Source organism: Pygocentrus nattereri, chromosome 3 (assembly GCF_015220715.1).
Source record: "Pygocentrus nattereri isolate fPygNat1 chromosome 3, fPygNat1.pri, whole genome shotgun sequence".
Lineage (NCBI taxonomy): Eukaryota > Metazoa > Chordata > Actinopteri > Characiformes > Serrasalmidae > Pygocentrus > Pygocentrus nattereri.
This window is the reverse complement of record NC_051213.1, coordinates 37,251,935-37,276,618: the sequence shown is the minus strand read 5'-3', so window position 1 is coordinate 37,276,618 and position 24,684 is coordinate 37,251,935. Positions and strand designations below refer to the sequence as shown.

Sequence of the window (24,684 nt, the reverse complement as noted above, 5' to 3'; positions counted from 1 at the left end):
CTCAGTGAGTGTATTATAGAATATGTTTAATGTTCATCTGCATATAGTACTCCAAATCTCAAATCTGGGTTTGAGTGTCCTGTGATAACCCATACATACCCACACATGTATGACCCCATATTCTGACAAGAGAAAACCTGATTGTAACCTGGGGTACCATGGGCAGATGAACAATGAAACTGGTGATGTACTTGTTACTATGGTGGAAGTGTGTGTGTGTGTGTGGGGGTGAGGCAGAGATGCTGCTGCCTTTCACAAAGTCAAATCTGTAGCCTGTGACACAGGAAGAGCTGGAGGTGTGACAGGAAGAGAAAAAAACAAAAAGAACGAAATAGAGAAGAAAATAAGCGTGTGCCGTCTGGAGCGCAGAAAGAGAGAGCAGAAGAGAAATGACAGAGATGCACGATAGACCACGTCCCACAGAACCGCTAGCCCTGAGTCCGAAAGCATCACTGTAAAGAGTGAAGGCCTTCTGATGAGCGAACATTCAACAGCGACGAGGTAATAAACTTGCTGGCAGTCTGTGTGTATGTGTGTCTGTCCGTGTGTTGGGGGTTATAATGTGTAGGGTACAGAGGCTCAGTAGTGAGGTTTTGAATGCCGTGCTGGACTCCCCTGACCTTTAGACAGTGCTAAGTTCGTTCTGACTCAAAGTTATGAAATTGTTAGAGTAAAAGGAAATGTCAGAATTCAACCAGTCGCTGTAACATTGTGCTATCAAATGTATGCCTTGTTTATGCTGTCTACACTGTAGCCCTGTTGTACTCTTAGGTAGAGGAAAGGTGCTGGATTGCTGTTTTCCATGATTACAAATCGTGAACTCCAAACAAAACAGCAGAATAAAATAAACAGCAAACTAAAATGAATACAAATAAAAATAATACACCTCTAAAACCGTGATGGAAAGAAATAAAATTATAATTCTGATTCGCTATACATTATAGCCTCTACATACGTGACTCATAAATGTTATACAAATGATACCAGTAACTCATTAGAGCTGTATTGGAACAAGAGGGCTACAATCACCGATTCTATTTTGGTAGGCAAACAGCAGCACCTCAGTCTGACTGTTAATATACTGCAAATAAGGAGCTGCAGTAATGAGCATAATTACAATCACAGCCAAATATTAAATGAAAATCTTTTTTTTTTTGAGAATTTGATGTTTGAGGACCAGCTAAACACCTAACCTGTTAAATGCTGCCCAGGCCAGCTCTAGTATCTGGGGGTCTCTCTGTCTTATCTGTCCTGCGTGATGTTGAGCCCTCTGTGAACACTTTGGGTGGGCTAAGAAGGAGGCAGATTGTTGTGACTGTCCTTGAGGTGGCGTGGTCAGCGGATAGGTAGGGTACACAACTGCATCACAGCCTGTGGTATGTTATATTACTCTGTTATTAAATCCAAATAATAATAATTTTTTTTCTTGTCCACTAAGGGGTCAAAAAAGAGCCAAAAGAAAGATGCTGTATACATTTATTATTATTATTATTATTATTATTATTATTGTTATTATTATTATTATTATTATTGTTATTATTATTATTATTATTATTATTATTATTATTATTATTATTATTATTATTAAGTAGTAGTTTTGTTGTTTGTGATAACTTTGTAAGAATGTATTCAAGTTAAAATTTAGTTTTTAAAATTAGATTTTCACTTAAATAAACTCATTTATTACTTGGAAATTATAAATGGTTGCAAAGGAATTAATTAAATTAGGCAAAAAATGGAAAAGTTAATATGGCAAAAAAAAAATTACATCTGAAAATTCTGTGCCCTCTCTCTCTCTCTCTCTCTCTCTCTCTCTCTCTGTCTGTCTGTCTGTCTGTCTGTCTGTCACACTCTCTCTGTCTGTCTGTCTGTGTCTCTTTCTCACACTCTGTCTGTCTCTCTCTCTCTCTATCTCTCACTGTCTGTCTGTCTGTCTGTCTGTCTCTCACACTCTCTCTGTCTGTCTGTCTGTGTCTCTTTCTCACACTCTGTCTGTCTCTCTCTCTCTCTATCTCTCACTGTCTGTCTGTCTGTCTGTCTGTCTGTCTGTCTGTCTCTCACACTCTCTCTGTCTGTCTGTCTGTGTCTCTTTCTCACACTCTGTCTGTCTCTCTCTCTCTCTATCTCTCACTGTCTGTCTGTCTGTCTGTTTCTCACACACACTCTCTCTCTCTCTCACTCTCTGTCTGTCTGTCTGTCTGTCTGTCTGTCTCTCACACTCTCTCTCTCTCTCTCTCTCTCTCTCTCTCTCTCTCTCTCTCTCTCTCTCTCTCTCTCTCTCTCTATCTGTCTTTCTTTCTTTCTTTCTTTCTTTCTTTCTTTCTTTCTTTCTTTCTTTCTTTCTTTCTTTCTTTCTTTCTTTCTTTCTCTCACACACTGTCTGTCTGTCTGTCTGTCTGTCTCTCTATGCCGTAGTGTAGCCTTTCTAATCTACACCACAGGCCAAAGGTTTAGAGACAAGAGCTTCTCAAAGTGCTTTACAAAACACAAGGTTGTTTATTGACACGTTTATCATGTATATGCAGAGGCCTTTGTATTGCTTATGCACATTAGACACAGCTTATGGGGCCTTGAATTTAGAAACCAACTTCCTTAATTATTCCTTAAAGAAGAATTGCAGTTTTTCCAAAAGTTCTCTATAATTTAGTCCTTAGTGATTGAGATGTACACAGAGTCATTGTTGCCAATTTAGATCTTTGCAGTGGTACTGATAGGAACCAGGGGTCACATTTTGCCTCAAATGCCTTTCATGTACCCCTCTACCATCAATGGCTTTAAAAATATGCTTTAGGCCAAATCTTTACCTCAAAACTTTCATAAAGCAATGTCTCAGACAATCAGGCAGCATCTTTGTAACCATACAGCATAATAACTTTCTGTGAGGGAAGCATTTAGAAGCATCAAACAATTCAGACGTCTGGTTTCTATCATCACCACTCTGAACAATTCAGACTCTGTGCGTTTCTCTAGAACCGAGCATTTCACACACAAAAAACCTCTTAGAATGACTTTGTTTATATTATCACCCTTTCATTATGCAGAAATTTTGAAAAAACATTACATAACCACTGAATAATAGCTGGAATATAATTCATATATTTTTGCGATTTCAGTTGAAATGAAAGTATTACTGAGTTTTAAATGTACTTTACACCATTTTAGAGGAGCGCGTTCAAATATGAGGCAGAATGTATGTATGTATTTATTTATTATTTAAAAATGCCCACATTGAAGATTTTAAGAAAATATAAGATATTTTAACACACTGTGCAATCAGTATCAAAGACATTATGGGATTGAACAAGGTTTTACTTTTATCCTTTAATTTTTAGCAGTTTTTATCCTTTTATTTTCTAAATCATTTTATCAATCATTTTTATTCATTTTCTTATCCATTTCATCCAATTTCCTTAATTGTTTAAGCAACACTTTATTTCAGTTCTATTCACTTTATTTAAGAGTAAGTTATTTTATAATGATTAATTCATCTTTCCAAATTAATTTAACAATTTGCTATATTTACTATTTTGCAATAATAATTATAATAATTTGTTGCTATATTTACTGCAGTATTCACTGTAAAGCTGCAACATGTAAAGTAAAAAACATCTTACAAGCTTCAAATTCCTTTTTTAAACCACAGCTGCCATCTGTGATGTTAATTCTAGTGAGGGAAAGTGAATATACATCAGTGTTGGCTTGACACTAATGTAACATTCTCACGTAGGCCATAGTGGATATTGTATGGTTTTATAATGTACATGTAATGAGATTACTGTCCTTTTTCTGTAACCGTAACATGATTTAGTTCCTTTTGTTTGTATCTTGATCATGTAATACATGCATGCAGAATATTATACAGTATATCGCTGCTGTCATAACAAACCGACAGCTTTCAGTTTTTGGCATAATTTGAAAATGCCTGTTGACCTCTTACATTTGGTGTAAATATTATGATGAATGGACCAAAAAAAGCCACAAAATGACAAAAAGTCTGGTTCCGTTGACTTACATTAAAAGTAAATTAGGTTTTTTTTCATTCTCCAGTTACCATTTTGAAGATATGATGTTTTGTTGTGACAGAAGGATAGCAGCAAGAGTGAAAGGGAAGGTTTACAAGACAGTAGTGCGTCCTGCTATGATGTATGGTTTGGAGACTGTGGCTCTGTCTAAAAGACAGGAGGCTGAGCTGGAGGTGGCGGAGATGAAGATGCTGAGATTTTTGTTGGGAGTGACAAGGATGGACAAGATTAGAAATGAGCAGATCAGAGGGACAGTGAAGGTGGAGCAGTTTGGAGATAAAGCCAGAGAGGCCAGGTTGAGATGGTTTGGACATGTGTTGAGGAGGAATAGTGGATATATTGGTCAAAGAATGTTGGAGATGGAGCTGCCGGGTAGAAGGAGAAGAGGTAGACCTCAGAGGAGGTTTATGGATGTAGTGAAGGTGGACATGGAGATGGTTGGTGTGAAAGTAGAGGAGGCAATGGATAGGGCAAGATGGAGGCAGATGATCCGCTGTGGCGACCCCTAAAGGGAGCAGCCGAAAGAAGAAGAAGAAGATGTTTTGTTCTGACAACAGCAATACATTCTGTTACTACACCAGTCTGTATAAATCATGAGGGGAGGTGTTAGTAGTTCACATAGTTGGAAGCCCATTTCCAAAATCAAATATAAGAGGTCAGCTCCCAAAAGCTACCTTGTCAGCAGTAAGCTGAACCTTTCTACATCCTTGCAAAAATGTAAATAATAAGTAAGAAGTAAATAATAATAATATCATTATTATTATTATTATTATCATTAAAAATGTCATGCCTGACGTGATGGTATTCTTTAGCTTTGCATTCTTGATGTTTTTTTTTTTTTAGTTTGCTGCCTTTTTCCAAATTTGTTTTGTACATTTCAGCTGCCTGCTTTTTTGTCATCTTTATTGGGGTAAATATGCTTGTTAAGAGTGGATGCATGCTTTATAGGGAAGTTTAGCATTGGTTGCTGGGTTTATGTTAACCTGTGCTCTCGTTAATGTGTGTGTAATCTTGCTATGCTTTGTCTTGATTGGAAAAATAATGCATTTATAGGAGAGACATGCCCAACACTGCAGTTAGTATGCTGCCACTTTGGTCCTGCTCAGCCCTCACGTGCATTGGTGTCCCTGACTGCTCTGAAAAAGGTAGCCATGTACAGGCCCACCAAATATTTGTACCCAGGGGCCAATAACTTGATGATATGGGCTTGATTGTTATGAAAATGTAGTATAAGTTACCAAAAATAACAACTTGAGTAGAAGTACAAAAGTAGCAGGTCAAAAAACTACCAAAGTACTGAGTAACTAACAAAACCAGCATGAATCAGCACAGGAGCAACAGAAACAGTTTAAATTAGTGGTTACCAACAATGGTCCTGGAGATCTACAGTCCTGCAGAGTCAAGTTCCAACCACAATCTGGCACACCTGTTCCAGCTAATTAACTCCCTCAGAAGTCCTTGATTGCCTGGATAAGACACATTAGAGTAGGTAAGGAGGAATTTTTAATACATTTTTGATGCAGGTTGGAACTCAACTCTGCAGGACAGTAGATTTCCTGAAGTAGGGTTGGTGACCACAGGTGCCCTCACTCATGTAAAAGAATGAAATTAAAGGGGAAAAAAGTTAAACTAAAGAAATGAAATATAGTTGAGTGAAAAGCACTTTCCTCACTAATACGCTTGAGTAAAAGTAAAAATAGTATCATTAAAAAATACACAAAGTACCGATTCATCAAATTTTAGTGAGTAAATTGAGTTACCCATCTCAAACAATACGGAACTAAACATCTATAATTTAGCATGCAGTTATTACAGCATTATTGTAATCCACCTATTAAGCATTACACACAGTCATTAACACCAACATTGCTGTATTCCTCAAAAATCTTCCCTTATTTTAGGGATTATTTTTTTCTTCAAACCACTGTCCCACCCCCACCCCCCGCCCCCCCACCCCAAAACACTGGCAGGGTGAAGGCCTTTCCTCCATCACAACTTTTAAAACTGCTGCTAATGCAACGTCATTGGAGAACTCAACACGCTTGGAGGAGAACAATAGTAGCACTGAGTGATGGACATGGGGGCCTAGTAGGGGATTGGAGGACCATACTATCCACCCAGAGAGAGCTCAGCCAAATGTGCTATATTGGACTCCCAGCCACAGATGGGTGTGGGGGCTCAAACAGCATTGCTGATACTGCTTTATGCTGGCTTTGCTACTTTGTTAAAAACCCTACTAATATAAATGTACAGTTACAGACTCAGTCACCCATCCATTCATCACTGGCCAGTTTATGAGCTTTTACACACCACAGCATCACTGCTAGGTTGAGAGTGGTCCACCACCCAAAATATTCAGCTCTCTCAGCTCTGTAGTCAGAAACTGTAGTCTGACCATTAGTGAAAGGTTTTAATAGTATTGCTAAGATAAACTGTGTATCAACAGAAGAGATACAGTCCCTAACTGTACTCCAACAAGGTGGAGCTACAAGGTATAACGTGGCCAGTGAGTGTATTGACATCAGCTCTCAACAAGTGGATATTAATAAATCTTTGAGGCAGAGTGATGTCTGAAATATTGATAATGAGGAAATTAATGTTAAAGTGCTTTTCCAGAAACTGATCAAATGTAACTCAAATGAAGTCAGTATTAAGAATGTTCACACCAAATGAATGTTTTGTTAATTATTGTGAAAATAACACATTTTCTACAGAGAACACACTTCTGCACATTTTAATACATAGTTACTAGTTATTTGCTGAATTTAACAAAAAATAAAGCATAAAATGTGGTGCATTTATATTTTGTTTTTTCCCCCCAATATATAAAACTCATCACATAACTAGAAATTGTCCACTGACATTAGGCCCAAAAACATATCATTTAAGTGTGTCCTTGGTTGAAGATGTGTTCAATTATAAAATCAACAAAATGTCATTTGACTGGGAGTTTTCATACCTTGGAATATGACTGTATACTGTTCTAGTACTAAAACAATCAACAAATTTAAGGTCACCTTAATGTGGACGTGTCTGTTTTTGAATATTGCGTGTCGTTACCATAGAAACTGAGTGTTTGTTGATGCATGTGGGTTGTGAGGTTTGCAAGGTCTCCTCTGTCTAGCTCTTACACGCCTTTTAATTTCCTCCGTACTCCAGCCGTGTTTGTGTGTGTGTGAGTGTGTGTGTTTGAAAAAAAATGGGCTTTCATGGAAGAAAGTGCAGCAGAGCATGGTCAGCGAGTCTATAGATATGAAACAGCTTGAATTTTCTAAAGTGCTGTAAGGCTTATACACACTTTTAAAAGATGGTTCTTTTAAATGATGATTCTTCGGTAAAATGAATGAATTTAGAACCGTGAGTTCTATATAAAGTATTTGCTTACTTAAATGGTTCTTTGGAAGGTGAAATGGTTCTTCAGATTGAGGGAGAATGTGTTGTGTATGTTTCTATATAGCACCAAAACAGATTCATAATATGTATTTTTACCTACTTGTTTCACTGCGATTCCTTCAATAAAGAACCCTGGCATAGAGTTGCTGCCACTTGTACACCCAGTCAAGGACAAATTAAGGCTAATTCCAGAGCCTCATACAATTGGTTCCATCCAGCCATCCATCCATCCATTTTCTAAGCCGCTTCTTCGTCAGGGTCGCGGGACAATTGGTTCCACCCACTGAAAATAAAAACCTGATTGTTGTTTTCTACTGTCACTTCCTCATCATATTATTGGTTAATCTGACACGTTAGACCTTCAGTTCAGCTTCTGTAGTCCTAACCAATGGGCGAGTTAGCTTTGCTGTGTTCCTGCAGATACCACAGAGAAAATAATAATTATTGCTCTGCTACAAGAATACTTTTAGTATGTTGTCCATGTTGCTTCACTACTATTTAGAATTAGTTTATTCATTTTAGTTATTTTACTGTTAGATATTATTTATCTATACTAATTATTACGTGATTTTTAAAAAATTATATTTAAGCTATTCAATAATTTACAGAATTTATCTACGCATATGTGTTGTCCCACTGGTTGGTTAACCGACTGCTACCACTGAAAAGTACTGAAAAGCACTGAAAAGTAGTCCTATGCTGCAAAATACAGGAATCCCGCAGAAATGCAGGCATCTACCTGAGGGTTCCCCTCTGACACCAATGTTTTTTCTTGCTTTCAAACAAAGAGATGGACCAGAAGGGACACATTTGATGAACAAGTAGCAGCTTGGAAAAGTACACTCACGGACATACAATACATACAGTATACACTCTGGGATGGAGAGGAACTTACAAATTCCTTGGCAGGAGGACTGCTACATGGATCTCAAATCCACTTCTCCAAAATCAGAAACTCGCAAGAAGATGGAGGGTAAACACACACACTCCCCACTTACCCTGTGTCTATTAACAATGTCATTTCAGGTACAATTGCTGAAATTCTGGGATTGGTATAATTTTTCTGTGTTTGTGTCCCTGTATCAGATGCTGGTTGGCTGCTCAGGCATCAGAAATCATTGCAGCGTTTTGTCTCTGTCTCATTATTGATGGATATGGTCAACCACATGAGGAAGTCAGAGCAGCTGACTGCAGAGGACGCAAGCATGATTCAGGGCAGGGGGTCTTTAGAGGATAAAGTGCACACGCTGGTTGAGCTCCTGCGCATAAGTGATCCACAGGGCTCCACCCTCCAGGCTTACCTGCAGAATTCACATCCTGATGAGTACAACCTCGTAACTCTGCACGGTGAGTGAGTGGACTTTTTCAAAAATCAAGTCAACTCCTCTTGAACCAGGGTTCTGATAGAAAACTGAGGACAAGCCAAGACCTGTTTGATGTCCAAAGTTTGCTTCTGTAGTTTGGCACTGGAACTATAAGGCTAATATCACTAACAAGTTATAGATAAATGTTCATACAAATGTCAGGCTTGACTTGCTACTAATATTTTTAGCCAAAGGGCAACTTCTGTACATGTGTACAGTGAACAATACAATAGAACAATATAGTATCAAAGACCACATAAGCTGGTTTATTTGAGATTGCATAAAGTGGTTTGGGATAAGTGTGTGGTGATTTAGGCATATAGTTTACACAAAGTTCATCGGTGGGGTGTAAGCTTCTACATATGCCTCTTATGCTTATTAATTCTCAGTGCAGCAAGCTTTTGACAAAACATGGACATATTTTCCTTGTATCACTTGTTACTTTTGCATAACTAGTAAAGCACAGAAGCACTGATGCATACCTTTTTGTATTTGTTTCTTACTTTTGGTCCTTTTTATCCTTTGTCCCTCTGTCTCCTTAGATTCTGTTGTTCAGCAACATAAGGCTGTCCTCCGGAAGCGAGTAGACACTGAAAGCCTCACCCACCAAGTTACCAATCATAGCCATGGCCCAGCACTATTACTGGTTGAGGGGGTGTCTGACCTGCAGCAAAGAGAGCATGATCTAATTCAAGTGTCTGTCAACAGAGGGACAGCACCTTTGCATGGTCGTCCACTGGGACTGGATAGACTGCTTGCTCCACTGACAAGGGTCAGCACTGCCCCTCGTGTGACACTGACAGTAGGTGTGGCCGGCAGCGGAAAGACCCGACTAGTTCACCAGTTTGTCCGTCTATGGATTTCAGGGAAGATATTTCCAGATCTGAGCTTAGTGATTCCTGTCGCTTGCTGGGAACTGAGCAGTTTTGATCGGCTGTCGGTTGAGAGAATGCTTCGGTCAATCGTTCCATATGAAAATGTTGATGTGATTTTGAATGGTGGCATCTGTAAAGTACTGCTGATCTTCGATGGGTTGGAAGAATTCCGTACCCCTTTGGACTTCTCTGAAGCACCAGCTACCCCTGACCCTCGTCGGGAGCTACTGGTGTCAGACCTCATCACAAATATTGTCAGGGGCAATCTTTTGCCAGGGGTGACTCTCTGGCTTCTGTCAAGACCTGGCGTGGGGTCAAAAGTACCTGCAGGACTTGTGGACCGTGTCACTGAAGTCCAGCCTTTTACACACACTCACATCCAGGATTATCTTACAAAGTCCCTCACACGCTCTCAGGAAAACTCTTGCATGCCTTCCCGACCATCCACTCCATCTGCTCCTCGCTCACATGCATCAGAGGACACTCCTCACCAGGTGTGGGATCACCTGAGTTGCCAGAAGCCTGTGCTAATCCTGTGTTCGGTACCTGGCATCTGTCGCATTGTCACAACAACACTGTCCCACCTTGTAAGGGCAGAGTTGGAGGACATACCTCTTCCACGGACCCTGACAGAAATATATGCTCATTATTGCTGGCCGCACCTCACTTCCGCAGATCCTTCCAGTGGAAGCATCCGAAAACCATTGGCCACTCTTGGGCGCATGGCCTTCTACAGCCTGTTACGTCGCCGTCATACATTTAGTGAAGCTGAGTTACGAACATATGGTGTCGATGTCCCACCACCACTGGGAACTCTGGGACACCGGGTCCTCCAGCGTGAGCAGAGCTGGTCATCAGAATGTGTATCATGGCGGTTTGTACATACCTCTGTGCAAGAGTTTCTTGGTGCACTCTTCTACTACACATCTTCTCGACGAGGAATGTTTGATCTGTTCTCTGAAAGTAGTGTCTCATGGCCCCGTATTGGCTTCCCCAGCCATTACCGTGCTGCCTTGCAGAAAAGCAACAGTGCTGCAAATGGTAACCTGGACTTCTTCATGCGTTTCCTGTCTGGACTATTGTCTTCAGCAGTGGGGGGTCTGCTGGGTGGAGCTTTGGGAGTAGGCCGTGAGGAGCAGGTGACCCAACGCACCATGGGGACGACCCTACTTCAGAACACTGTGGTAGGGTCAGGGGGCGAGGCGGTTAGCATGCGCAGCATTGCCACAGTGGCCTGCCTGGCAGAGCTGCAGCAGGGAGAGTGGATACGGTCAGTGGAGGAGGACCTTATAGGCTGTAGGCTGCGGGGAAAGCTAAAGGGTGGAGTGTGTGCAGTGCTGGCATACTTGCTGCAGGTGTCAGATGCTTGTGTTGATGAGACACACCTGTCAAACTGCTTAGACTCCGCTTCCCTCAAGAGACTCCTTCCACAGCTCCTGTACTGCAGCAAGCTACGGTAATGCTCACACCAATGACATAAACTACTTACAAGTTAGACAAGCAAGTCTGCTGTACAATATTTAACAAGTAACCTCTCAACGAACTTTTCGTGTGGAAGCCAGCCATTCATATTTTCACACTTGCACTCTGCTGTGAACCCTCAGACACTTTTGGTTGAAGTTGAGACATGAAGGGACTAAGACCGTTTCACACCAGGCTTGATACAGTGTGCATGTTTTTAGAGCTAATACTAGTACAGTGTGTACTTAGGCACAATCTAACCACAATAACATTTAATGTAAGAGAACAATTGATAAGAATTTGTAGGTTTGACTGTATATCTCTGTTTCAGGATGGAAAATAATGAATTTAAGGACGATGCAATGGAGCTTCTGGGGAGTTTACTGAGTGCCAAAGACTGCCGTATTCAGTCCCTGAGGTATAGACATACAGCAATTCACACACAATTTCCTATTGATGATGTGACCAGAATTTCAGTTGGGGTGGAGGGCTGGTTACAGGTGGAAGGCAGGGTTTGGGAGCATTGTGCTCTTAAAAAAAAAAAAAAGTGAGTGACAACAACTAACTAGGCTTTTTCATTATAGTTACCATATTTAAAGAGATTTTAAATTCAAAAACTGTCTAGCTTACAGTATACCACAGTGAGTATTGGCTGCTTAACCACTTTCTCTAGGTATTTTCACAATACTAGGTGGTTGATGTCTAGGGCTAATGATTAAAGACCAAACAAGATGGTCTTTAACCATTTTTGCATGGTTGTTTTTGTTTGTTAATTATTATTATTATTATTATTATTATTATTATTATTTAGTACTATTATAATTATTTTCTTTACAAACGGTCAATTGTACTACATACATAGCGGCAAACTTATACTGAGATCCCAGAGTGATGCTATGTGTACGTGTTGATGTTGAAAAATGGTTGGTGAAAAACTGATGATACATGACTATTGGCGGCATGCTGCCATGGTGATGGCATCCACCAAAATTGGCGATGACATAAAGAGAACTTTCTTTGTCTGTTTTATTTGTTTAAGGTGGTAAAGACATTCCTGTTGACTTGTATTAATAGAGTGCAGCACAAATTATGGTAATACTTTTCTTGGACAGCCCACTGCAAATGCTTATCTTGCCTTCAACTTAAATTCAACTATTTATATATTAAATTCACCTTAATTTTCCCTAACCCAAAACCTTTATTTATCCCTTAACCTCAACCCAACCTCAACCCAAAACCTAAACTCTTACCCTGATCCTAAACATAACACTGGTACTAATCCTAAGCCAAGTCATAATGCTATTGAGAATCAGCTGATTTTCATTAGATGGTTTTGATCACCTATATATAATATGCTGGGGGCTATCCAAATAAAAAGAGACCCAAATTATTTTTTGTAACACTTTCAATGGCAATGAAAGAATTTTATGCTGTCAGAAATCTAAGGGCTTCCAACTGAGGGCCCTAGGTCCCCAGGCCACCCCATGGCCATGCCCTTGTCTTCATATTTACTACTTCTCAAATACTTCTTCTTCTGTAATTTCTTTATAGTCACTCAATAGTTTGAATGTTGCTGTACTTGTAATAAAATACCTTTCTGCATGTATGCATGCATGCAGGGTAAGAAGCACTGTTCAGACATAACTTGGCTGAGGAGTATGTGTGTTTGTTCTCTCTCTCTACCTCCCACTCTCTCTCTACCTCTCTCTTTCTCTCTACCTCTCTCTCTACCTCTCTCTCTACTTCTATTTCTTTACCTCTATCTCTCTATCTCTAGTTTGGCAGAGAATTCCATTAGCAGTAAGGGGATCAAGCCACTAAGTCGAGCTCTTTTGGTCAATCGCACACTCACCGTACTGGAGTGAGTCCCCTTTACAGTGTATTTTGTGTCTGAGTATATGTGTGTGTGTGTGTGTGTTACAGTGAAATAATGAGTGAGAGACAGTGACATGCAAACACATCTGTCTCTGTATGTTGTCTTCAGACTAAACCGTAACATTATAAAATGGCTTGAGACAAGAGGAAAATGTATTCATTTTTAAGCTTTTTGTGTGTGAACCTCTTTTTATTGATAGTCTCCATGGCAACAATATTGGCACCAAAGGAGCAAAGGTACTGGCTGAGGCCCTGAAATTGAACCAGGTCATCGTGTCAGTTAAGTGAGTTTCCACTGAGAAGCATTACAGATTAAGGTATTATACATGTAGTCTGTGCTATTAAGTTGGTTGTGACTCTGTAGAGTCATTTGTATGAGATTATGTCCTACGGTATGACTAAACTTTAGTTAACAAATTGAAATAGGCTGATGCTGGAAAAGTCAAGTGAATATCCTAAATATCACAAGCAAACAATACATGTTTGAATGAAATGAATTAATAAAAAGTTAAAGGCAGTGTCCAGTAATGAAACTGGCTGATTTTAATCCAGTATATCCAATAAGAAAGTAGATTTTGTTGCATGTTACGCCACAGGAAAGATCCTTATGAGGTACAAATAGTCCTCAGTGTGACCATACAGAGTCGTGTGTATACAGTATATATGTTGTTTTCTGACTAATCATGTATTGTTGTGTGCATGTATATGTAGTCTTCAGAGTAACAGTATAGAGGATGAGGGAGCTCGAGCACTGGCCGATGTGTTGCAGTCCAACCGGAAACTCACCTCTCTGAAGTAAGTCTGGTGTGTCTGTTGAATGCAGTGCATTTAAATGAATAAATAAAATGTTTTTATCTGATGCTACAATGACATTTGTTTTTCATATGTGACCGTGTTGCACTGCAGTGTTCAGAAGAACAGCATTGGCCCAGATGGAGTGAAGAGAATTGCAGACTCCCTGAAGAAGAACCAGATTCTACAAGATCTCAAGTAGGAAGTGTGCCTGAGAGTTTGCGTGTGTGTGTGTGTGTGTGCGTGTGTGCGTGCGTGTGCACATTTTTGCAGGCATGCATGTATGCGCGTGTGTGGTTGGAGGGCGACCTGTATCCGCTGATGAAACCCACTTTACCTTAGATGTTCCAAAAGACGTAAAATTAATTTTCTAAACGTACACCTTTTAGAAATCATTGTCATTTAGTAGTGTTCTTTCCTGGTTGGAGTTAAACAAAAATGTGAATGTAATTTTTATTTATTTAGATACAATAGTAGAATTTTTAGCTATCATTTATGTATACTAATTACATATACCGTAAATGTGAGGTAACTGTCACTGAGTGTGTGTGCTCAGCTCCATCTGCCTGTATTGGGACATTTTTTTGTGTATTGTTCAGTGTGTCCAGTAATCATCTGGGGGATCTGGGGACAGTAGCTCTGGCACAGGCTCTCATGGTCAACCACACACTCTGCACTCTCAGGTAACAAACACTCAGGACTGAATATTTACAATTTACAAGTCATTCTAAAGATGGCAGTGGTGAACTCTGAGTGTCTCCATCAGGCTGCAGAGTAACTCCGTCAGTGATAAAGGGATGAAGGCTCTCACACAGGCACTGCGCTCCAACAAAGGCCTGACCAGTCTGAAGTGAGTGTGTGTGCCCTCTTCTTTATTCAGTGGGTATCAAATGTCCTCATTTTAAAAAGAAAACATTGCAGGAACGTTTTGTGTGTGTGTGTGTGTGTCTGTGTGTGTCTGTGTGTGTCTGTGTGTCTGTGTGTGTGTGTGTGTGTGTGTGTGTGTGTGTGTGTACAGCCTGCGGGAGAACTCTATAGGAGTTGAAGGTGCCAAAGCCATTGCCCGAGCCTTACAAGAGAACAACACACTCGCAGAACTAGAGTGAGTATTCATTCTTTCTCTCTCTCTGCCTCTTTGTGTCTCTCTCTCGTTGTGTCTCTGTTGGTTTCTTTATTTTTCTATTTTGTCATTTCTCTCTCTTTCTCTCTCTCTTTCTTTCTCCTCTCCTCTCCTCTCTCTCTCTCTCTCTGTCCCTCTGTCGCTGTCTCTTCCATGTAATAGTCAGTCTAATATGATAAGGCTTCTTCCTGAGTTCAGTGGAATGAGCAGCACTGTTGGAGGGAGATTTTGTGGTCAGTGCTGCAGATGCGGTATCTCCTCTGTGTGAGGATCCATATCTGAAACCCTGTGTGTCTGTGTGTGTGTGCGCGCACGCACATCTGTCTGTCTGTGTCTGTGTGTGTGTGTTTCAGTCTCACTGCTAATCTTCTCCATGACGAGGGGGTGACTGCCATCGCTGGGGCAGTGAAAGCCAACAGAGCACTCAGATCTCTACAGTGAGTCTTATATCCGTGTTCTCTTGCCTTAAGACTTAAAATGCTTTCTGAATATCACCCATTAATGCAGTGCTCAGGTTACTCTCTGGCTTTTAGAGGGATCTGTTCAAGACATGCCAAGGTTTAGTCTGTTATCATATAGAGCCCCACATTATAATACAATCTTTTGTGTTGTACAGTACACTTAGGAATGGGGTGGGGTGTGGACTGACCACTGAACAATAAGCAACACAACATGTACCAGCTAACACCCCCATACAAACATAAGCATGAAAAAAGCTTTATACCTTTACTCAGATAGAACCACAGGACAGAAACCAATAAGCTCTAATAGGAGAACTTCACATTGCACAGGCCTTTATTTTATATGTTGTAATAGAAAAAAATGTGCATTTCATGTTTTTTGTGTTAAATGTTGCAAATAAATAGAAATAGTAAGTAAGTAAAATGCATAAAAATGTCATGTTTAAGATTTCTTTCCTGTAGAACACGTGTTAACTTATTTTCACTTAGAAAATCATTAAAACATGCTATTTCACTGCTAACATTTGCATATGACTTTAAAGTTCAGAAATGAATAATATCGCATGTTCTACATCTGCATTACCGATTCACACTCTCTCTCTCGCTCTCTCTCTCTCGCTCTCTCTCTCGCTCTCTCTCTCGCTCTCTCTCTCGCTCTCTCTCGCTCTCTCGCTCTCTCTCTCTCGCTCTCGATTAGTCTCCAGTGGAACTTCATGAAGGGTGGGGCTGCTAAGGCTCTAGCTCGGTCTCTCCACAGCAACACAAGCATCCAGCTCCTGGAGTGGGTTCCTACACTTCAAACACATCTCCATTACATCAGTTTATTAGTTTTGCTCTGCTAGTTTACACTCAGAGTACTGTGCAAAAGCCTTAAGCTATATGAGATAACAATGTGTGTAGCTGTATGAGTGTTTATTTTTGTAAAGCACTAACCTTACAATCACCTTATAAAGCATTAATCTTACAAATGTACAAGCTGATAACGAGTACCATAGATCACTACAGCCATGGTGTTATTTGCTGTAAGTGCTTTATTGCTTTCTTTTTTTTTAAACATTTCTAAACAGTAAAGAAAAAAAGTTAAACAAAAAGCCCCAAACATCGTATCAAATGCGCTTCAATATTGGCAGTTCCTTCCACCAAAAAAAGATAAAGTTATGGATAGAGCCATAAAAAAAGAGTCATGATGTCAGGTTCAGCTCAGCTTTGTCAATATATGCCACATTAACCTGAATATGGTTTTGTCTTGGCCAGTCTGTAAAGTATTCCACAGACCATCGTGTTTGCTGAATTGTAGTGCAGCGAGAAGTCAGGAACCAAACTTTTAACTCCTTCTGACTGTATTCTTCTACCATCATATTAATGAACGTTAAAAGGAATCTTTTTCACTGCGTCTGTGTTTATTTATATTTCTTCTAATGTTATATAGTGTTTGTACTGGCAGAAGTGCGCTTACTGCCAAGATAAATAGTTTTGAAATAGTAAATTGTACTATTTGTACTATATGTATTTGCCCAACACTGTTGCTGTCTTAGTGGAGTAAGTTACTGTAAGCAGTTCTCTCATTTTCAGTGTTTAGCGTTTAGTGGTCTAAATCTCCAAATCTGTCATTTTATACCTCTACCAGCACTGGTACACTATATGTAGATGATGTTGTCTAATGTTACTCTATTATCAGTCTCCTATACTATATGCTGTCTGTATTGTGTGTGTGTGTGTGTGTGTGTGTGTGTGTGTGTGTGTACTGTTGATAGTTGCTGTTACTGTGTATTTATATACTGTATTTCTTTGTAGTCTGCAAGAAAACGCTCTAGGTGATGATGGTGTTGTCTCACTGGCAGCCGCTCTAAGGGAGAACTCCTCTCTCGCAGTGCTCTAGTAAGTTTAAGCAACATGTGCTCACGCATGCACACAGTGCAGTATGTGGTCTACTGGAAAGCAGCACTGTCTGTAAATAGGTCAGGTTACGGACAGACATTCATATGAACTTCCTCTGTGTTTTATCTCATTGTACAGCCTTTAACATGTTAGATGTAAATGTTTAGATATGAAGCTCATGCACCTGGTTTGTACCTCACTGACTGACACACTCCAAAGTAAGAGCGGTGCTCTGTATCAATAACACTGCATATCGTCATTAAATTGATTTATTACTCTGGTATTTCCATGATAGACCTCAGAGGTAGACCTCAGAGAAGGTTTATGGATGTAGTGAAGGTGGACATGGAGATGGCTGGTGTAAAATTAGAGGAGGCAGTGGATAGGGCAAGATGGAGGCAGATGATCTGCTGTGGCGACCCCTAAAGGGAGCAGCCGAAAGAAGAAGACTCTGGTATTTCAGTGCCTTCAATTAGGGAATGTTATTGTACTGTATTTTGTTGTGTTAAGTCAGTGGTTCCCAAACCTGTGTGTGTGTGTATGTGTGTGTGTGTGTATATACAACCCCAATTCGAATGAAGTTGGGACGTTGTGTACAACATAAATAAAAACAGAATACGATGATTTGCAAATCCTTTTCAACCTATATTCAATTGAATACACTACAAAGACAAGATATTTAATGTTCAAACGGATACACTTTATTGTTTTTTGCAAATATTCACTCATTTTGAATTTGATGCCTGCAACACATTCCAAAGAAGTTGGGACAGGGGCAACAAAAGACTGGGAAAGTTGAGGAATGCTCAAAAAAACACCTGTTTGCAACATTCCACAGGTGAACAGGTTAATTGGAAACAGGTGAGTGTCATGATTGGGTATAAAGGGAGCATCCCTGAAAGGCTCAGTTGTTCACAAGCAAGGATGGAGTGAGGTTCACCACTTTGTGAACAACTGCGTGAGCAAATAGTCCAACAGTTTAAGAACAATGTTTCTCAACGTGCAATTGCAAGGAATTTAGGGATTTCATCATCTACAGTCCATAATATCATCAAAAGATTCAGAGAATCTGGAGAAATCTCTGCAAGTAAGTGTCAAGGCAGAAAACCAACAGTGAATGCCCGTGACCTTCAATCCCTCAGGCGGCACTGCATTAAAAACCGACATCATTCTGTAACGGATATTACCACATGGGCTCAGGAACACTTCAGAAAACCACTGTCAGTGAACACAGTTTGTCGCTCCATCTACAAGTGCAAGTTAAAACTCTGCCATGCAAAGCGAAAGCCATATATCAACAACACCCAGAAACGCTGCCGGCTTCTCTGGGCCCGAGCTCCTCTGAGATGGACTGACGCAAAGTGGAAAAGTGTCCTGTGGTCTGACGAGTCCACATTTCAAATTGTTTTTGCAAATCATGGATGTCATGTACTCCCGGCCAAAGAGGAAAAGGACTGTCCGGATTGTTATCAGAGCAAAGTTCAAAAGCCAGCATCTCTGATGGTATGGGGGTGTGTTAGTGCCCATGGCATGGGTAATTGGCACATCTGTGAAGGCACCATTAATGCTGAAAGGTACATAGAGGCTTTAGAGTAACATATGCTGCCATCCAAGCAACGTCTTTTTCAGGAACGTCCCTGCTTATTTCAGCAAGACAATGCCAAGCCACATTCTGCACGTGTTACAACAGCTTGGCTTCATAGTAAAAGACTGCGGGTACTAGACTGGCCTGCCTGCAGTCCAGACCTGACTCCCATTGAAAATGTGTGACGCATTATGAAGCGCAAAATAAGACAACGGAGACCCCGGAGTGTTGAGCAACTGAAGTTGTACATCAAGCAAGAATGGGAAAGAATTCCACCTACAAAGCTTCAACAATTAGTGTCCTCAGTTCCCAAACGCTTATTGAGTGTTGTTAAAAGGAAAGGTGATGTAACACAGTGGTAAACACGCCCCTGTCCCAACTTTTTTGGAACGTGTTGCAAGCATCAAATTCAAAATGAGTGAATATTTGCAAAAAACAATAAAGTTTATCCATTTGAACATTAAATATCTTGTCTTTTGTAGTGTATTCAATTGAATATACGTTGAAAAAGATTTGCACATCATCGTATTCTGTTTTTATTTGTTTTACACAAAGTCCCAACTTCATTGGAATTGGGGTTTTGTGTGTGTGTGTGTGTGTGTGTGTGTGTGTGTGTGTGTGTGTGTATGTATGTATGTATGTATGTATGTATGTATCCAAGCACAAACACTTCCTGTTTCTACACTAATTATCCTTTTAATCAGCTCTACTTATCATAAAGGTTCTTCATTAATACACCACTATATCATGAAACACATGCATATATGACTGATTATGGCTGACAAATGTTTGATACTTTTAAAAAAATTCACACAAATTCAGGACCCATGATCAGAAACTTCACTGGTAATTTTGGATAGTAATAAAATAGCTATATTTGTGTTGTACAGTGTTTATACACAGTGTATAAACAGGGTATAAACATGCTTTTAGAGTGATTTCACACCTACAAGGTCTCACTTAGGTGTGCTATAGTGTAGATGGAATCGAACTTTTGAAACACTTTTGGAAACGTTTTTGTGTTTGTGCAGTCTTCAGGGAGTATCGGCGGGTAAAGCTGGAGCTGTGGCCTTGGCTGAAGCTTTAATGGTCAACCAAACTCTCCACACATTGGAGTGAGTCAGTCTCTCTTGTTCTTTCTTTCTCCTTGCTGTCATTTTCCTTCTTTGATGCACTGTCCATCCACTGTATTAGAAACACCTTGTACTTTCACCCACAGCCACTTTATAAGCTCCATCTGCCTGACAGATCCACTGTATACAGCCATCTCAATAATTATTGGCACCCAGGAAGAAATTGGGCAGAAATAATCATATAAAAATAAACAAAGCACATAATGATTCAAAAATATATAAATTAGCAGTCAGTTCAGTTACCCTTAAATAATAATCAGGGTGACGTTATTACAACAGTTAAAAAATTTCCAGGAAGATGATGCATGAGCATCCCACACATTGTGTGTATAGAGGATGGTAAAAGAGACGCAGTTCAGTTTCTCAAAATCAACTTTCAAAATCCACTATCAGAGACTTCCATTACCAGAAGCTTTTTGGAAGTGTTCCACAAAAGAAGCCTTTCCTAAAAGCAAGAAACAAACTGCAGTGCCTGAGCTTGTCAATGTCATTGAAGCTACTCATGAAATGTGGTCAGATGAGACAACCTGAGACCAGTTGAATTTTTTGGTCAAGCACACTATCATCACGTCTGGCAAAAAACAGGAACTGCATACAATGAAATGCATCTGATACCCACTTTCAAATAGGGTGGTGGATTATTGATGCTTTGTGGCTGTATTGCTGTTGGTGGTTTTTATTGAAAGTTTAAATTTAAAGGCATAATACATTCCACAAAATACCAGGAGATTTTAGCCTAAAATGTGTCGGCTTCTACCAGAAGGCTGAGGGTGGAGCTTTCTGCATTATCTTCAAGATAATGACCCTAAACGCACATCAAAATCCACACAAAAAAGGTTGCAGGAACACAGAATGAAAGTTTTGCGGTGAGCTTTGCAGTGTTCAGATGTGAACCCAATTGAAAACCTGTGGTGTATAAAGAGGGCAGTCCACATGCAAAAGATCAAAGGATCAAGGATCTGAAAATGTGTGGAAGTGAGTGTCCAAGATCCCTGTTCTCCAAATACCCCCCCCCATAAAAAAAAAAAAAAAAAAACTACTAGTATGGGATGTAAATCCCATTTTTGTTTTCTAGAAAAAAATTTGTTGCTAAAGCAAACCTTTTTTGTTCAGTGTAATAATCCAAATATTTAGCTTACCCATTTGTTTAAGCCAGAAAATTCACTTAATTCATGTTTGGTGTATTTAATATATTGAGTAGCTTATTTTCATGAAGGGTGCCAATAACTTTGGATTTGACTGAAGGTGTACAATTATAGGCTTTAGCCCATCTCTCACAATCCTCTACCCCACTACAGGATTACTAACACAAACTGTGCATCAGATGGACTACAGTTTCTAACTATACATCAGTAAGATGGAGCTACAAGGTGTTTCTAAAAAAAGCCATCTGTGAGTGTATATGAGTCCTAATTTGTGTGTATAATTTGAAGTGAATCTCCTCATGTTCTCAGCCTCCGTGGCAACTCCATTGGAATGGCTGGGGCCAAGGCTCTCTCCAGTGCACTGAAAACCAACAGGAGTTTGAGAAGTTTAAAGTGAGTGTATTGATTTATGAGTGTTTATAAGTGTTTCTCATTTTACAAACTTTTCACAGAATGAGTGTTTAATTTTAAAAACATGACCATATTCCCATGTAGTCTTCAGGAGAACTCTTTAGGAATGGATGGAGCTATCTTCATCGCCACTGCGTTAAGAGGAAATCACCAGCTCACTTATATCAAGTAAGTGTCTGTTAGTGTTGATCAACTTGCTAGAGGCAAAAGTGGAGATGTCCTAGCACACAACAAATCCAAGTTGTGCCACATGCTGTGCCAAGAGCCCTGCGGAAGTGCACTTGATCACATTCCCTGCTAGATGGCCTGAAAGTTCTTGGAGTGCTATACTGAATAGTAAGGCTAGCCTGAATAATTGAGTACTTGACTATTTGTTTATTACATTAGTAATAAACAAATTTAATAAACAAATAAACAAAAGTACATTATCTCTCTTTAGCACACAGAGAAGGCTAAAAATAAACAAAGTACAGTTGGTTTGGTTGAATGCACCATAAATTCAAGCCTGGCGTTCACGTCACCTCACCTGAGAGTGCAACAATCTACATCACTTTCTAAGTGACCACTGAAGCTACAAGAGCAAAGATGTGTCACACATGTTGAAGCACAAGCTATTGGAAGCAAATCATGTGTTGGAACACTTTATCAGAAAAGAAGAAAAATGCTCAGTGCCAAATTTATGATAAGAGGCTGGTATTTCACAGAGGCATGGCTAGTTTGAGGATTCATCTCAATTATGTAAGGAATGTTCTCTGAGCTTGTTGTGGGTCCAGCAGCTGTGCAGGGTACCTACCAGGCCACTTCCACTCTTTGTAGAACAACAGTGAACAAGAGGGATACAACCACAGATTCTATACCAACATTCAGCTGGGCTTCAGCCTGATTAATACATAATTGTAATAATACTGACTACTGGATATACAGTATTTTGTTCTGAAGTTACAAACTTTAAATTATGGATAATTGTTTATTATTATGGATAATCATGCAATGCAATTATTCTTGTTATTAAGGGTGATATTGAGGCTGAGTAAATACCAACAAGTATTTAAAGCCTGTAAAATGATGTTTGGGCTGGCAGTGCTAGTTGATCTTCAACATGTCATGTTTAAGTCATGTAGAATGTTGAGTCTCTCCTGGGATGCTGATACATCTGTGTGACATCTGTGGTTGGTCTGGCCTAGTGGGAAACCGCTGCTCTCCAAGAAGCAGACTTGGGTTTGTTTCCCTATCCCACACTACAGCAATAAGAGTCCTTGGGCAAGACTCCTAACAGTGCATTCACCTACATCTGCAACACAATTAAAGTGGCTATGATCAATACTGTTAAAATGAATGTGCTACCTAGATTTTTATATTTATTTCAGAGTCTTCCTATTTTCTTAACCAGTTCTTTCTTTAGATCTTTGGATGTACTAATTTCAGACTTCATATGGAATATAAAGACTCCACATCTATGGAAGTGTATATTGCAAAAACCTCAATCCCAGGGTGGTATGCCGCTGCCGAATTTTCGATTTTATTACTGGGCTGCCAATATTAGGAATTTGCTGTACTGGATGTATAGGATGAGAGTATAGAGGAGTCTCACACGCCTAAGTGGGTAATCTTAGAAAATTGATCCTGTAACTCCGCCTCCTTGTCAGCATTATTATGCTCCAGGCTCCCATGGGCAAAGCCTATCTCCTATTACAGCAAGAATCCCATTGTTATATAATCAATTAAAATCCGGAACCAGTTTATACGGGCTGTCTCTCTATTTTGTGCCTCAGTTCATACTCCAATATGAAAATATCATATGTTTACTCCTCAATAGCAGATGGAGTATTTAATATCTGGTCTAGGAATGGAATTTCATCAATACAGGATCTATATAGAAATAAACATTTTGCATCCTTTGAACAGCTGGTGAATAAATTTAATATCCATAGGGAACATTTTTTCAGATATTTACTGCTGCGAAGCTGTAAATATCTGAAAAATATCTGACCAAATCCCAGAAGACATGTGGCATAGAATTATTTGAAAAATACATTCATCCTCTATTTGTCAATGACATTGTGTGCAGTTTAAGGTAGTACATTTTTTTTTGTTTATTTTGACATAAATGGCTGCAACTGTAACAACTGCAATTTCCCCCTGGGATCAATAAAGTAATCTGAATCTGAATCAACTTTATTTGAGTAAAGTAAAATTTGCTAAGTTTAAACCAAGTCTGGATACAACATGTGATAGATGCAAACAAGATTCTGCAAGATTCTTTGGACATGTCCAAAACTATACTAATATATAATTCTGGGAGTCTATTTTCAACACTCTTACTGTGCTTATGCTGCATTATTTGGTGTCTTACCATTACACTCTCATCTAAGTACATATAAAGGCAATATGTTAGCCTTCTGCACTTTATTAGCCAGGTGACTGATACTGTTCAGGTGGAAAGATCCTCATCCCCCTTCTTACTCTCAATGGATCAAAGAGTTTACACAATATCTCAAGCTTGAGAAGATAAGATACTCTCTCCAAGGGTCTGTACAGAGATTTTATACAATCTGGCAGCCCTTCTTAGTTTTCCTGGAGAATATGGAGGCTGAGAATCTGACCCTATAATAGGTATTTATTTTATTTTAAAATGCTGTGTGTTTTAGTTTTATATAAATATTGCACAGTGTACAAGGTTTTGTTACAGGTCTGAAGGCTGGGTGGGAGTGGGTGGAACTTGGGAGTGGGATTGTTTGTATTTTGCGTATTATAAAACTTCAATAAAAAAACTTTGATCAAAAAAAAAAAAGAAGTTGCTATGGATAACAGCATCCAGTTCAATGCAAGTACCATTCAACAAAATGAGAAAAGATGAGCTAAACTGTTTTAAAGAAAAAATGCAGACTGAACAAAGTCTGAAAAACAAATGGGCCTGTGTGTGGACTTGTGTGATGTATATGTTTTGTCTTTGTTTCCTTTTTCTCAGTCTCCAGGGTAATGGAATCGGTGAGTCAGGAGCGAAGGTTGTTTCGGATGCCATAAGAGCAGATGCATCAGAGTGTGTGGTGGACATCTAAGACACACACAGCCACACATGCGCGCACACACACTTAACATTTATTTATTTCTTTCTTCATTTGAGTGTTGCTATGTTCACGTAACTGTAAGTGTAACTGTATAATATATA

At 39.5% G+C, this 24,684-nt stretch overlaps 1 protein-coding gene across 1 annotated transcript; it reads left to right on the top strand.

Moving 5' to 3' along the window:
• The first annotated feature begins 322 nt into the window (after positions 1–322).
• On the top strand, positions 323–24,680 carry nlrc3 (NLR family, CARD domain containing 3). Its single transcript, XM_017700781.2, has 19 exons — positions 323–501; positions 8,204–8,388; positions 8,502–8,762; positions 9,322–11,110; positions 11,447–11,533; positions 12,893–12,976; positions 13,191–13,274; positions 13,702–13,785; positions 13,897–13,980; positions 14,382–14,465; positions 14,549–14,632; positions 14,801–14,884; positions 15,256–15,339; positions 16,061–16,144; positions 17,158–17,241; positions 19,858–19,941; positions 21,414–21,497; positions 21,600–21,683; positions 24,484–24,680. The coding sequence occupies exons 2-19, from the start codon at positions 8,295–8,297 to the stop codon at positions 24,572–24,574; spliced, it is 3,414 nt and encodes a 1,137-aa protein (XP_017556270.1). The 5' UTR covers positions 323–501; positions 8,204–8,294; the 3' UTR covers positions 24,575–24,680.
• The last annotated feature ends 4 nt before the right edge of the window (positions 24,681–24,684 follow it).